This window comes from Populus nigra, chromosome 1, assembly GCF_951802175.1.
Source record: "Populus nigra chromosome 1, ddPopNigr1.1, whole genome shotgun sequence".
NCBI lineage: Eukaryota > Viridiplantae > Streptophyta > Magnoliopsida > Malpighiales > Salicaceae > Populus > Populus nigra.
Window position 1 is genome coordinate 43555514 of NC_084852.1, and position 14846 is coordinate 43570359.

At 33.8% G+C, this 14846-nt stretch overlaps 1 protein-coding gene across 1 annotated transcript; it reads right to left on the bottom strand.

Annotated features, from left to right (window-relative positions):
- Positions 1 to 8923: 8923 nt before the first annotated feature.
- Positions 8924 to 10574, bottom strand: LOC133696890 (transcription factor JUNGBRUNNEN 1-like). Its single transcript, XM_062119216.1, has 3 exons — positions 10361 to 10574; positions 9690 to 10000; positions 8924 to 9588 (listed from the first exon to the last, which is right to left on the bottom strand). Exons 1-3 carry the CDS (start codon positions 10557 to 10559, stop codon positions 9205 to 9207), a joined length of 894 nt encoding a protein of 297 aa, XP_061975200.1. The 5' UTR covers positions 10560 to 10574; the 3' UTR covers positions 8924 to 9204.
- Positions 10575 to 14846: the final 4272 nt, after the last annotated feature.

Genomic DNA, 14846 nt, shown 5'->3' on the forward strand with positions numbered 1-14846 from the left:
CATACTTTCAGTCATATCAGGATTCTTGGCATTCGTCAGTTTTTGAGTTAGACCCGGAGATCCCTTTTGACCAACTAGATTACTGCCAGTTTCTATTCTGTAAAAAGATTTTATCTCACTTCAACTTCCTCATCAAAGTTGTAGTCCTAGACGCGTAGATGAATTTGAGCTTTTGAATAACTTGATTTCGATGTCAGAGGCCTAAGATGTTCCCGTTTGAATATCTAACGTGAAGGTAGAGAATTCTGCCGCGAGAAGAATATTGACCTGAGTCTGCACTAAAAAAACTCTATTTTTAGCCTAGTTTTTATGATTTTTGTTCTTAGTTCATACTCTCAATCATATCAGGATTCTCGGCATTCGTTAGTTTTTGAGTTAGACCCGGAGATCCCTTTTGACCAACTAGATTACTGCTATATTCTGTTCTGTAAAAAGATTTTATCTCACTTCGACTTCTTCATCAAAGTTTTAGTCCTAGACGCGTAGATGAATTTGAGCTTTTGAATCACTTGATTTCGATATCAAAAGCTTAAGATATTCCCATTTGAATATCTAATGTGAGGGTAGACAATTCTGCCATAGGAAGGATATAGCCCAAGTTCGCGGAACTGATTCGAAGGATTTTTTTGAACCAAGGACTGAATTGAAAAGTGTTAAAATGAGGGATTAAATTGAAGAATGATATTGAAAGCTGGAGAGGGGGGTTAGATCATCATAAATGACAGGATTTTTACCACACCGAATAAGGAAAATAAGACCTTGCAGCTGCACCCTCCATCTGATTTCTTTCTCTTTTTTTCTCTGCTGTTTTCCTTTCTCATCACGTCTGATTTTTGGAGCTGAAGACCACGTTTTTGTTGCCTCATTTCAAAGGGAGCAGCTGGCCCTATGGAAGGAAAGAAAAAGAGCCACACCATCCTCTAAAATTTGGAAAGAAATCACTTCTGTTCACATAATCAGAATCAAATATTCTGGTTTCCTATTTCTGCTCACCCGATATCACACCCTAAAGTCAATGTAATATATCTTTCCTAAATAGAGTTGCATGTTAGGCTATATAAGCCTCTTCTGCTGAAGAAACATGAAGCATAAAAAAGGAGAAAAGAGAGCATAAAAGAAGAGAAAAACGGAGAGAAAAAAGCAAAAAAAAAAGACAAGACGGAGAGGGGGTTTTGCTCTAAACCTTGACAGCAACGTGCGCTTGGTTTTTTATTTCAGTTGTTGCAGTAAACCATTTCAGCGAGACCTGCAGGTACTTGTTTTTGATGTTTTAAAAACTACTTTGTTTTCTAGCTTTTCACTCTCGTTTTCTATTTCCTTTTTGCCATACAATGAATGCATGTCTTCTGTTTTCTTTTCGTGGCTGGAGTTTAGATGGTTTTTTTGTGTTAGAGTTGCAGGTTCCTTGTTTTGTTTTTTCTTTCTGGTGCATAAGGAACCGGAAGAGGGGGGGCTGTCATCAGCCCACTCTTTAGTTCAAATGTTTTCCTTTTCTGCTTTATAATTTGGGATGGGGTATCTTTGATAAGTTTAGGCCGGGAAAGGAAATTGAAATTGCGGGGAATCCCCTTCTGCAATTGCAGTAAGGTGTTTGGCAGATTCAAAGGGGGGAGGCGTTATCTTTTTTGCCGTTGAATGACAGCATTTGTGTTACTGTTCAAGTGAATTATAATTCACTTGAACAGTGACAGAGCTTAATTTTTAGGGTTTAAGAATGAACCGAATTTTATTTGAGAAAAGTTAGTTTTGAGGGACCATCTTTGTTTGGTTATATTTTATTCATTTTTTTGCAGAATTTTGAGAATATATGTATATGTGTATAGTTTGTTGTCTTTAATTGTGATTAACTGTGATGTTTATGTTTCAAAAAAAGAAAATGTTTTCTTGTGTGTTGCATACGGCCAATACCCTAACATGTTTTGAATGTTTTTTTTTATATACAAAAAATACTTGAAGTTTTAAAAATGTGTTTTCGCATGGATTTCTTAAACACAACAAAAATTATTTTCTTGCATTTCTGGATTTTACAACATGTTTGTAAAACTCCAAAAGGTATTGGCCAATATTTAAAAAAATATAAAAATCTTATTTTTGGAGGGAATTCATCTTATTATTCACCGCTAATGTTTGGATAAAGAAATCCTTAAAGGACGAATACCCAAAATATTATCGAGAATAATTTGTTATTATTCACTATTAATATTTGGATAAAGAAACCCTGAGCGGTAAATATCCAAAATAATTTTCTAGGAATAATAAATCCGCACACATCCTTGAAAGAAGCCTTGATTATAATCGAGGACATTTTAATTTTTTGTACTCCACGGTTTACAAGCCGTGAGAGTACTAAACACTAAGGCAAAAATAGGTTTTTTTTAAAAGCGCCCTAGATTTCTAAATTTGTGTCCCTCCTCCTTGCGATTTACGAGTCACAAACTCTTGAAATACCAAGGAAAAAATGAGCTTGTAAAGCACATGGAATCTCCTTGGATTTCTATCTTAATAAATTTAGTTAGAATTAAACCGAGAAAAACTGATGGGATTAGAAAACACCAACACCATAGCAATTATAAGACAAACTAAACACCAAGCAGCTTACCTTAGGTAGGGCGTCTAGGGGTGCTAACACCTTTCATTTACGCAACCAGCCCCTTGCCTTAGAATCTCTGAAAGACCAGTTAGGTTTCCTAGTGACCATAATACTAGGTGGCGACTCTCTTTTACACAAAAAAATAAAAGACCCTGAAACCTATCGGGGGTCGCCGCTCCGCCGCGCTCCGTAGTGAGGGTGCGACAAACACCATTGAGGAAGGCATTATAAATGTCAAGCTAATGAATTTTTCAACCACATGAAACTACAATGGAAAAGACTAATCTGACGGTCGCCTGTTTGATGAAAGGACTGAAGGTTTCAGAGTAATCAATACCTTCTTGCTGAGTGAAACCTCTAGCAACCAAACATACTTTATACCTCTCGATGCTATCATTAGATCTGCGTTTAATCTTGTACACCCACTGACTACCAACAACATTTATGGAGGAGTGAAACAGCACTAAGGTTCAAGTTCTATTTGCGCGTAAGGCCTAAATTTCCTTACGTGTAGCACTATGTCATGCCTCATATCTGTTAGCATCATTAAAACAAGTGGCTCATGAGAGGGAGGTGAAACTACTCGGTTAAAGGAGACGGCAGAGGTTGCGGCAGTGGTGGTGGACAGCGCTGTCTTGTGCAAAAAACCATGGGATGTTGACGAGCAGCTGGGTATGAAGAAGTGTGACATGTACTTGGAAGGTGCTGAAAAGGATATGAGGAGAGGTCTACACAGAGTTGCAGATCAACTAGAGAAGCAGTGGAGGGACTGGTCGGCACTGCAGATGCTGGTGAGGTTGCGGCAGAACTGGGATGATCTACTGCAGAATCGGGTTGCTCTACTGCAGCAAACCTGAGAACATGCACATTCGATGATGGAGAACCTATTCCTGCACAATGATCATTGGAAAGACAAACATATAGTGACAATATGGCAGTGTGGGATGGTGATGAAGGGGTGGCAGAATCTATAAGCAAAAGGGTAGTCTGATGGGGTTCGATAGAGGGTAGAATTGGGTTGTGGTTGGGGCCGGTTTGGTAAGTAGTAGGCTGAAAAGATGGAGGAGGGTTCAAGGATGGAAGATAAGTAGGTGGGGTGGGAGGTACCGGTGAGGATGTTACCTGTTCAGACTTCGCAAAAGAAAAGATATTTTCATGAAAATGAACGTGACAGGAGACATAAATACGATTAAACTCTAAATTAAAACAACGATAACCAAAATGGGATGAGCTATAGCCTAAAAACACACAAGGAGAAGACCATAAATCTAATTTATGAGCATGATATGGACACAAAAAGGGGAAACAAAGACACTCAAAAGTACATAGGAAGTTATAATTAGGAGTGCGACAAAACAGACACTCAAACGGAGATGTATTTTAGAGAACAAGAGTAGGCATACGATTAGTAAGATATACCGATGATTCAAAAGCACAGTTCCAAAATCATAATGGGGCATTATACTGGCCTAAAAGGGCTAGGCCAGTTTCAACAATATGTCGATGATGACGTTCAACATTGTGATTTTGTTCATGAGTATGAGGAAAAATTAACCAATGATGAATACCAATGGTCTGAAAAAATTTATTTAATTTATGATATTCACCGCCCTAATCAATTTAAACATATTTAATTTTAAGTGAAAATTGACGCTTAACAAGTGTTTGAAAATGTTAAAAAGGGGAAAAGACATCAGATTTTGCAACAAGCGGATAATACCATATATGTTTGGTATGCGTATTGATAAAAATAACAAAATAGTAGAAGCCATCAGAAGAAAACATAGGAGCAAGACCCCAAACATCACTAAAAATTAAATCAAGTGGGGCAGAAGTTTTATGACCCATAGGTCGCAATGACAAATGGGACGACTTGCCTAAAGGACAAGCTTGACACTAGGTAAGAGAATGTCTAGAAGTACATATGATTTTATTTCTAGAAACTAACAAATTTAAAATGCGAGGGGTTGGATGGCCCAAACGACGATGCCACAGGTCGATAGTTGCGAAGATGCAAAGAGACCAAAAAGCTTGAGGAACTGACGTGGTAGAAGACTTGGGGAGGACATAAAGACCATCATGACTCTGACCGGAAAGAAGAACTTCCTTGGTGACAAGATCCTTCACATAAAACATAGAAGCGTGAAATTCAAAATAAACATGATTATCACGACAAAATTCTTGAACAGATAACAACGGTTTGGTAATGTGAGGCACATGAAGAATATTAGATAATATAAACATGTGTTTTGCGGAATGTAATGTAGTATGTCGAATATGAGATATGTTAAGGCCCTTACCGTCACCAATATGCAAATAATCATTACCAAGATAGGGTGCAAAATCGATCAAAGTTCCAAGATCAGATGTGACGTGTTGATTTGCATTGATGTCGAGGAACCAAGTCGCAACAAAAATATTCCCAACAGCAGGGTGAGTAGAGGGCTGTTGAGTGCTGTTGCGAAACTGGAAACACTGGGAAGCTGTGTGGCCGAAACTGGAGCACAATTGGCAGCGTACATGCTACTGTCTAGACCACTGCCCAGTGCTGGAGTTGTGCCTATTCTGTTGCCAATGGTTTGGCCGCCAATCTGCAGCAGATTGGCCCTTGTTCTGAGGAGTGTAATGGTTGTTGTTGGGACGCCAATTACCTCTAAGGCGACCCTTGTTGTGGCTGAAGTTGGGGCTATAATGAGACATGGCATGGCGAGTAGAAAACTGTGGTATTGGCAGCAGTGGTGGCTGCTGCAGCAGAGAAGAAGAAGACAACAGAGAGGGAGCGGCAGCCATAAAATGAAAGGAGTTCTTGTGCAAAAATTCATGGGTAAGAAGATGGTTATGAAGATCAGCATATGATAACGGTTCTGCCTTGGTTATGAGACTCATTACAAAGTCTTTGAACTCACCACAAAATAACGATTTGGCTTGCTGCATGTATATACTAACCGATGAGTCACCTTGTCGAAGATCTTGAAAAGAGCCATGGAGTTACATGATGCGAGAATTAGATAGAGAGGTAAGTGCTTTCTCAAGAGTGTGCCAAACACAATGCGAGGTAGAACAATCTACCAAGAGATGCAACACATCCACGAAGAGAGAGGAGAGTAAAGCACTCAAAATAAGTTGATCATGTTGCTTCTAACGAAGAAAATAAGGGCTGATGATAGAGGAAGAACCAGCCGAACTGTCAAAAATATAAGGTGGAGGACACGGCACTGAGCCGTCAACGAAGTGAAAAACACCTTGACCAAGGAGATATGGCTTCATCTGCATTCGCCAATAAAGATAATTTGTGTTCGTAAGTTTCAACGAAACAACTTGGTGGGTGTTTGATAAATGAACAATAGCTGTAGTGTGTGTTCCTATGAGAGGTAAAGGAACGACAGAGACTTGTGAGGAAGAATCAAAGACATGCTCTGCAAGTGGAGGCTAATGTTAGGGAGAAAAGACACCACCGACAGCAGCTTGGGGATGGCTGGCCGGCTGTGTTGCACCACCTGTGGAGAGAGAGAGAGGTCGGCGGTAGCAATAGAATCCATGGATGAAAAATAGAGAGAGGGCAGGATGTAAAGCGAGGTAGGGAGAAAAGAGTTTTGACGGCAGAAAGCTCTGATACCAAGTTGAGAATAATTAGTAGGCTTAACCTAATGGTTAGCAAACCCTTTCTATATATATGTGTAGGGCAATATACAATAGCAATGGTGGAGGTAACCACACAAGAGTATGTCTACAATATTTCTTATACAAGTACATTCTATAATAATGTGCGACAAAAGTCCTTCCCTTGCTAGTTTTGAGTTTATACCGAGCATGCCCATAAGTCTTTTACTCGGTCAAATATGTATTTTCTAGGTAGTACAACATGCATAAGTTTGAACACTTGTTAATTTTTTAATATCCTAGGCCAAAGAGTTTCATCATGGATTTAACAATATAAAAATTCTCTTTCAGCTTATTCTTTTAAAGTATAATGTTTTTTCTCATTCAATGATTTTGTCATAATTGGTCTCGTTTAGCTTATGATTTGACTTGATGGCAAATACATGTGTAACAGACGATAATTTACTGTGATTTTATTCACTCATCCCATAATGGTTAGTTAGAATCTTTCAAAAGATTAAAAAGTGGTTGTGTTTGTATTTGATTCTTCATCTATGATCGAACATTCACCTGCATCACCCTGATTCATTCCCATTGAATTCATAACAATACTCCTATAACGATTACTATTATTATCTACAACTCCATGCATGTTGCAAGAACTAAAAGTTGACCCAACCATTTTTTCTATTATAGTCTCATAAAAAACATATGATTATCTGTGTGTAAACCAACATAAGTATTTCTCTATGAATCTTTTTTATAGAAGATTCATAGATTTTATTTTTACACCCCTTACATAGGCATTTAATAACACCTCTACTAATATTTTTCAAATTAGATAGTGCGTAATTAATAAAATCATCAGCTCTATTAAATAATCCATCTTGTACGACTCTTCAGGTGAAACTAGATACATCCAAGAACGATCATCCATTACTTATATGAAACCTATATAGAATATTAATGACAACATGTATTAATTAATAATGTAAACTAAACAAATTATCGGTACCTAACTAATTAGCTATTATTGGTTTAACTCAAAATTATTCAATCTATTTTAATAGTACATTTAAATTATTATCAATTTCTATAAAAATTCAAATCCCTCCAAATTTACTGAAATTTTTAACTTAACAATAAAATTAAAAAAAATTTGAAGCATACCCATTAAATAAACCATTATTTAGTTCATTAAAAACACTTAAGTTACAAAATCAAACTCAATTCTATCAAATGAAAAATAAATATAGTTTTTCAAAATCTCAAACAAATTCTAACATGTACAAATCATACATTCATATAACAAATTTCTATGAGAAAAAGCTATAAAAGGAGTAAACACACAAACAAACTACATATACTATATCAAAATACCATAAAGTCAACTTTTAGAAATAGTTTATAACAAAAAATAGGTAGTTTGTCTTACTTGATGAAGCAAATCTTAAGAAAAAATTGAACTAGAAGAGGGATATTGTTAGACTAAGTGTTGGGGTGGCTAAATTTGTGATGATAAGAGCTTGATTTGTGATAAAATGAAAGGGTGTTGTGTGAAGTTTTATGAGGTATTAAAAAGGAAGAAGAAGAAGAAATGAGGAAGGGGAGAGAGAGGTCATCTATTAGGTTATAACTTAATGTTATTGACGTATTCATAGACAGGTAATAACAACAAACATGTTTTCTCGGTAATTCTATATGTAATAATAAAACATCATTTTTCCTTCTTTATTTTCTTTTCAACTATAATTCCCTCTATAATCATTGATGAACAATTTTCATATATGAATATCAATGAAAATAGCGAGGTAATATTTTATTAGTAAATGTCACTATAATTTACTGATAGTATTTTTGTTTGTATTTGATAATTTTTTGGTAGTACAACTTTAGTTTTTTCCTAGTAGTTGGTAAGAATGTTAAAAAAATCAGTTTATATATATATATATATATATATATATATATATATATATATATAATCTCAATTAATGTGGATATTATGTATAGTATTCGTAAAAACACCCTAATTAAGAAATGGACATTATGGGTCAAGTGGTAAGTTAAGATTTTTGAAATTTAATCAATCCAACTTATTCCGTATATCCCATAGAACTTACTTGGTACAAATACTCTCTTTCTTCCTTACTCATCACCTTCCACCAATTATTTTAAACACCAAAACTTACCTTACTTTGAAGCTTAGTTTTTATGTTGCTATTTTTGTTCATTCCAATCCCTTACATATTCCTCGCATGGTATTCTCTGCTTTTGGGAAATTCGTGACTCTTGTCCCTCATTTCTTGAGTAGCATAATAGGATTGGATAAGTATTTTATAAAGTGATTTATATAGCCGTTGCTGGATATAGCCAAATGCTTAGATATGATCTAGTTGCATAATTATCTTAGCATAAGTTACTGTTGATGGAGCTTACTCCTTGTCCTGGTGCTCGATCATTTCTTAATAATTCGTGCTTCAGACACTTAGATTATATAAAAGTTTTGAATTCTTTTTAGTTGTTAGGTTCTTTCGAGTTGTAAATATTCCTCCCTACATGAACCTCTTTCGAGTTTCACAACTCAGCTCATAAAAATTAATTCATAATATAAATTTAATTCATAAATATCTATAATATGGACATAAAATTAATCCAATTTATATATTTAACATGCTTGAATCTAAAATAATTTGAATGAATTTAAATTTAAATTTATAAAAAAAAAATAATAAATTAAATAGAATTATAAATGAAAATCCAATTCAACCCGTTGCAGTGGGGTACAAGTCCTGGTTAAAAAAGTAGCAATGAGGGTGTGGCGGGGAGTTAAGAAAACGTAAGTGAAATTACACGTGTAGAATAGTTGCATAAAACAAGAAGCCTAATACAATTACACCCTCTTGTGAGTTACTATTTGTTATTTGAGTTCCATGCCACCCCATCCCCATCACGTTTAGACGGACTACTTTTCTTTCCTAGAGAAAAAGATACCGGCAACATCATCTGCCCTCCATTTATGTAATACAATATATCTCTGAAGGATCAAGAGCAAACTCAACCATCGGTCTAAGCTCATCCCAGTTCTCATCTCCAAAAAGTTGGTCTCCATTTTGATTCAAAAAGCTTAGATATGATGTTGTAAATGGAACTTGACTCGTTAAGCTCATCTGGGCTGCAAACGACTGGTTATTATTTCCATAGAAATGATCATTGGTAGCTTGGCTTTCAATCACCTTATTATTAGCTGAAACTTCGAAGTTTTCATCGTTATGTCTACGATTGTCTGATTGACAAGGGCTAGCACTTGAATCAGTACTAACACACTGTTGTTTTGAAGAGAGGTATTTTTTGTTAAAGGGAGCTTCTCTCTGGAATATTCGACAAAGTGTCCAAACTTCCTGTAACATTAAAAAACAGAAATAAAAACTATCAAAAACCGAATGGACTAAGCATCCCAAGTTATCAGTAAAAAAAAAATACAAGAATGGACGAATCTTACAGCTTCGTGAATATCACAGTCGTCAGGATTGGTGAGGCTAGCAGTATTTTCACAAGCAGGAAGGCGAAATTCGTGCATCATCCAGTCTGTTTTCGTGCCTTTTCCAGCACTTCCTCGGTAATAAACTAACGATTTTTTCAAGCCAATGCAGTAATGGATTTTCCCAACAGAATATATTGGCTTGTCAATGCCTGTAGCTTTCCAAAATCCAGATCTTGTGACCCTATTAGGTCTGATGCTGTTCTTGTACTTTCTTCCTCTTCTACAGAAGAAGTACCACTCCCTTTCTCCAGCACTACAACTTGCTTCTTCTGTACAAAAAAAAAAGCAATAAATAAAATTGATAAAGGAAATTTTCTTGCAGTTTAGTGACATGAATTTCTTGTCTTCTGCAACAATTGTACAGAATGGTATGGTAAACCTGAGAGAGGTAAGAACAACTTAATTAAAGAATTTTTTCCCCTTGTAATTCGTCCTAGTTTTATATAGTAGATTTTATGTAAATCTCTTTGATAAAAAAAAAAAGAAGCAAATTATAGTTCTACTAATTACTTTGAAGGTGTTTAGATAACATTTTTGTATTTCATGCACATAGTTATAACTACATATATTAACATTATAATATATTTGAATCGATGAACAAAGGAGCAATAGTGCAAGAGCATGCATACTTGGAAGATCCCATGGCTCATATTTGTAGACATCAACGTGTTTGATGAGGTCAATCCTGATAGGCTTCTTCTCTACTTTCTTTTTAAGATAAAATCCTACAAGTTCTTCATCGGTTGGATGGAATCGAAACCCTGGGAGCAGGATGTCATCATCTTCTTCAACGTCTTTTGAACTAGCACTCAGCCTATCCAACTCCATTTCCCTTCCTCTCAATGTTTACTTCATTATTTGATGATGCTTGTTATATAACCTTCTTATACACTTTGAGGAGAGGTTTTGGTCAAGGTCCTCGGCTTTGACAGCTAAAGAATGCAATTATTTATTTATAATTTTGAATTTTTCAACATAATTTAATTCTTTTGTCTCCATATAGAGATTTTTAAATTAGAGAAAGGACGACGAACATATCTTGATGTGATCGTTTTGAAAAATCTGTGCAAACAATCGGGGTTGTTTGACAAAATGGGCTTCTATGGTTTTACTTTTATACCTCAATCTGGTTATAGATATCGGAATGCTAACGAGTGTAACAAGTAAAGTTAATCGCTTAAACATCAACTTTCTTGTATTAAATTAATTAATCAAGTTTCTTTCCATTCGGTTTTTAGACACCAATACATTTAATTATGAGATTAACCCTACATGATAAATGATATATAGAAAATAAACAATGAGTCAATCCTTTTAATATAAGGATTTCGTTAACTAGTATTTAATTTTAATTAAGATGCTCATTAAGAGATTACTTATTGGCCCATTGTTAGTTTTTGATGGTTAATTAATATTTAAATGTGATAATGATTAGATAATTTTGAGTTTTAAACTTTTTATTTAATCACATCACAAAACAATCGTGATTAATTACATTAAAAATTTTAAATTCAAAATCCGTTACTTATTACAGCATTAATTAAACAATACTAATACCAGTTGACTAGCTAGCCCTTAATTAATGAGATAATTAAGTGCATCTGTTAACTTTTATCTGAAAATAACTACTAAAAATATTACATCGGAGATCATTTATGAAATTAATTACAAGGTTTATCTCAAGAAATAATTATATCAACTTTGTTTGTTTGTGTGTATCTATTTTATATATATAATATGGCATGAAATATTTATAGCGATATATTGGCGACTGTACCCACATGAAATATATTCTGTTTGTGTGTATCTATTATATAATATGTCATTATGATGTTATCGTAAAATTTTACAATTGAAGAATAAAAAATATATATTTATATTTAATAAAATAAACTGAAAAGTATATAAATTGATAAATCATAAAATGTGTATATATTGAATGCTAATTAAAAATAAAAATAAAAAATAATTTTTTATAAGAAAAAAAAATAGATGCACAAAAATAAATATATTTTACCATGACTATCTTTTTGTGTTTTATACGCTTTCTTTTATTTATCTTTGAAGTTAATTTTAATTGTTAAGTGCATTGTTTAATTGGGATCTCAAAAAACTCAAATTTTAATGAAACGTGAGGAGTGAACCATTCTAAAACCTATCAATTTATTGTATAATATTATAGAGTGCTCTCATTCCACGAGTCAATGTAAATGATAGGATTCTTTATCAATTTTTTTCTGTACTAAAACAACTTAGAATTTTGAAAATTTTTATGGAACTTTATTATTCATATAAACAATAAAAAAAATTATTTTTTTTTAATTCATCCACTTCATTTTTTTTCATTTCTCCTATTTTTTTAATTTTAATCTCATTATTTTATTTTCAATTTCATATATCATCAATTTTTTTTTAACAATCGTTAGGGTTGATTTTGAACTAACCAAATCAATTAGATCATATCAAGAGCAACTCTAATATGATTTAATTTTAAACTCGGGTTAAACAAAGAATTAGGTTGATAGGTTTTTTTCCCTATCAATTTCATTTTTTTTTCTCAATTTCATAATTAGACTTCTTCTTTTTTACCCGTAGGGCGGATTGCCTTTAGACCGATCAAGTTGACTAGGTCACATTAGGATAATTTTCACATGATTTAATTTTAAACCCAAGTTAGATAAGAAATTGATTCATAAGGTTTTTTTTATGTTAATCTCTTTCTATTTTTATCTTAATTTTATCTTTAGAATTTTTTTATCGACCAATCGGGTTTTTTTTTATCAATCAAGTTGAAGGGATTAATTATAATGAAATAACTCTCACGCTATTTAATATTAAATTTAAATTATATAAGAAGTCAGATCAAAATATTCCGAGACTTATTACTTAGACTAAGTTTAATATAAATTTCAAATAATTATCTATGCCGGAAAAAAACTAGTTAAACCTATATATTAATCAACATGCACGTGGTTCATGATAAAATTTTGAAGTCTATGATTTAAAAAGTAACCTAATATATTTTTCTATCATATTCCATTCAAAAACATAGGGCTCGTCGGCAGCCACTAATCAGAACTTCTTACAAAGTAAACATTAAAAAATGCTAGTAGCATATGTTTAGCTTGATTCTTTCACGTTGTTGGCGGCTTGAAGCACAACTTGATCAGGCATGTTTCCATTTTCATCCCTATTAATTTGTTTGGTTACACATTTAATATTTTCCCTGTGATACTGATGTGCATTCACTAAAGGACAAGAAACTGGAACGTGGGCATGGCAAATGATAGGTTGGGGAGTTTTCTTCACTCACGGAATCTTGTATATATATATATATATATATATATATATATATATGCAAAAAAAAAAAAACTTTAGCAATTCCTTGATGGCTTCTAAAATGCTTTTATAGTTTTATTTAAAAAAACAAAACTTAACCAGTTCGAAAAATAAACAAGAAGCCGTCTTCTACCAATATGCCTTTTGGCCCGACTAATTAAAATATGGTTATATATATAATATGGTTTCTGTAGCATGGCCAGGGAAAAAAAAATATTTAATATGGTTGATGTAATTCAATAGGATTGAACTTTTTCAACAAATTTTTAGTGTCATACGTATACATGCCTGTATTGTAACATTTATTTCAAAGTTTTGTGCAATATTTTTAATATTCATCGGCAACGATTTTCTACAAATATTCGTTGTATGTGTATCTGTGGTTATGTCAAGGGCGGAGAAATGAAGGTAAGGAAAAAATAGATGGAATATTGAGCGACGGCCGGATAACTGGAGTTTCTCCTCCCAAGGAGGAAGGGAGAGGCCATGCTCTTTCTAGTCCGACTGGACGCACCTGATATGAACACTCTGACGAGTTAGGACGGCCAGAGTGGAAAAGAAAAAAAGCAAGGGAGAAAACGAGTTAAACAGAGACAGCACAATTCCTTTCAACAGCACGAAACCACCATCACATGTCCAAGATTCATATTGAATTTTATGACCTCCAAGGGTTTTGTTCGATTTTGTACGGCAGTATTTTAATTTAATTGGCTGGGAAAGAAAGTTAATTTTGAGTAAGAACATATATATGAAACATGTATATATATATGGTAAGTAACCAATTAGTTTAGCTGTTTAGGTAAGATATTAGCTTACGAGAAGAAACATGGAAAGGTGTGTGGAAAGAGATCTTGAAATGGAAGCAGGTCTCAGTACAAGAAGGATACATGCAATTCTCCTGAAAAGGAGAGAGATGTGTGGATTGAATGAACATGAGTTCTTACAACTGAGGGCCCAAGTAATTTGATTGATTAATTAACATATACTAAGAGAAACTAAAATTATCAAAATATATATTTGACTTAAAGCATCGATCCAGCATATATAGGCACGGATATTTATTGCTTATCTACCTTGGAAAGATATACAATATTGTTCAAAGGGTACAGCAAGACTAATATTGGCCTTAATTTGGGGAAATCTGGGCAAAAATCCACTCATGACAGGTGAGCAAAATCCATGGATGTCACCTGGGTTCCAATTAGAAAAGAATTCATTATTGCAGACATGCATGTGAAACTTTCTAACTAACAAGAGCAACGAGGAAAAGGTCAAGAATTTTGTTTTTTTTTACAAAGTCAAAGCCATGGGATTATATAATGTTTTCCAAATATATATTTCAGAACTATAATTATAAAATCGCTTTCCATTAAATTCTTGGTCGTCCTATACCATCACTGATGATGTCTTCATATAGGAAGTTTTGCAGAAGAATTATTATCAGGATGAATGTAATGAAATAACAAGGAAAATGTACGGAGAATAAACAAAGTTTCCTTGAGATATTTGGCAATAAGGTCGTGATAAGATTCCCCAATGAACCGTGCTCACACTCTAGTTATAGAGAAATTGAAGAATGGAAATATATTTTTTCCATTAAAAGACAAACCATTTTAATTAAAGCCAGTTAATGTAATCTTTGACCAGATAATATAAAGAGATATATGCACCCTCCCATTTAATTGAGATGGTTAAGCTCTTGTCTTGTTTACCTTTTCTATTCTTAGGTTATTAGTCGGTCAGTCCAATCATTGTTTTTTTTAGGTTGCGTTTAAA

Coding starts and splice junctions, on each gene's coding strand:
- LOC133696890 (XM_062119216.1), bottom strand. CDS start 10,559: ATGGAGTTGGATAGGCTGAGTGCTAGTTCAAAAGACGTTGAAGAAGAT. Junction 10,001..10,360: donor TGAGCCATGGGATCTTCCAA/GTATGCATGCTC, acceptor TTTTTTGTACAG/AAGAAGCAAGTTGTAGTGCT. Junction 9,589..9,689: donor ACTGTGATATTCACGAAGCT/GTAAGATTCGTC, acceptor TTAATGTTACAG/GAAGTTTGGACACTTTGTCG.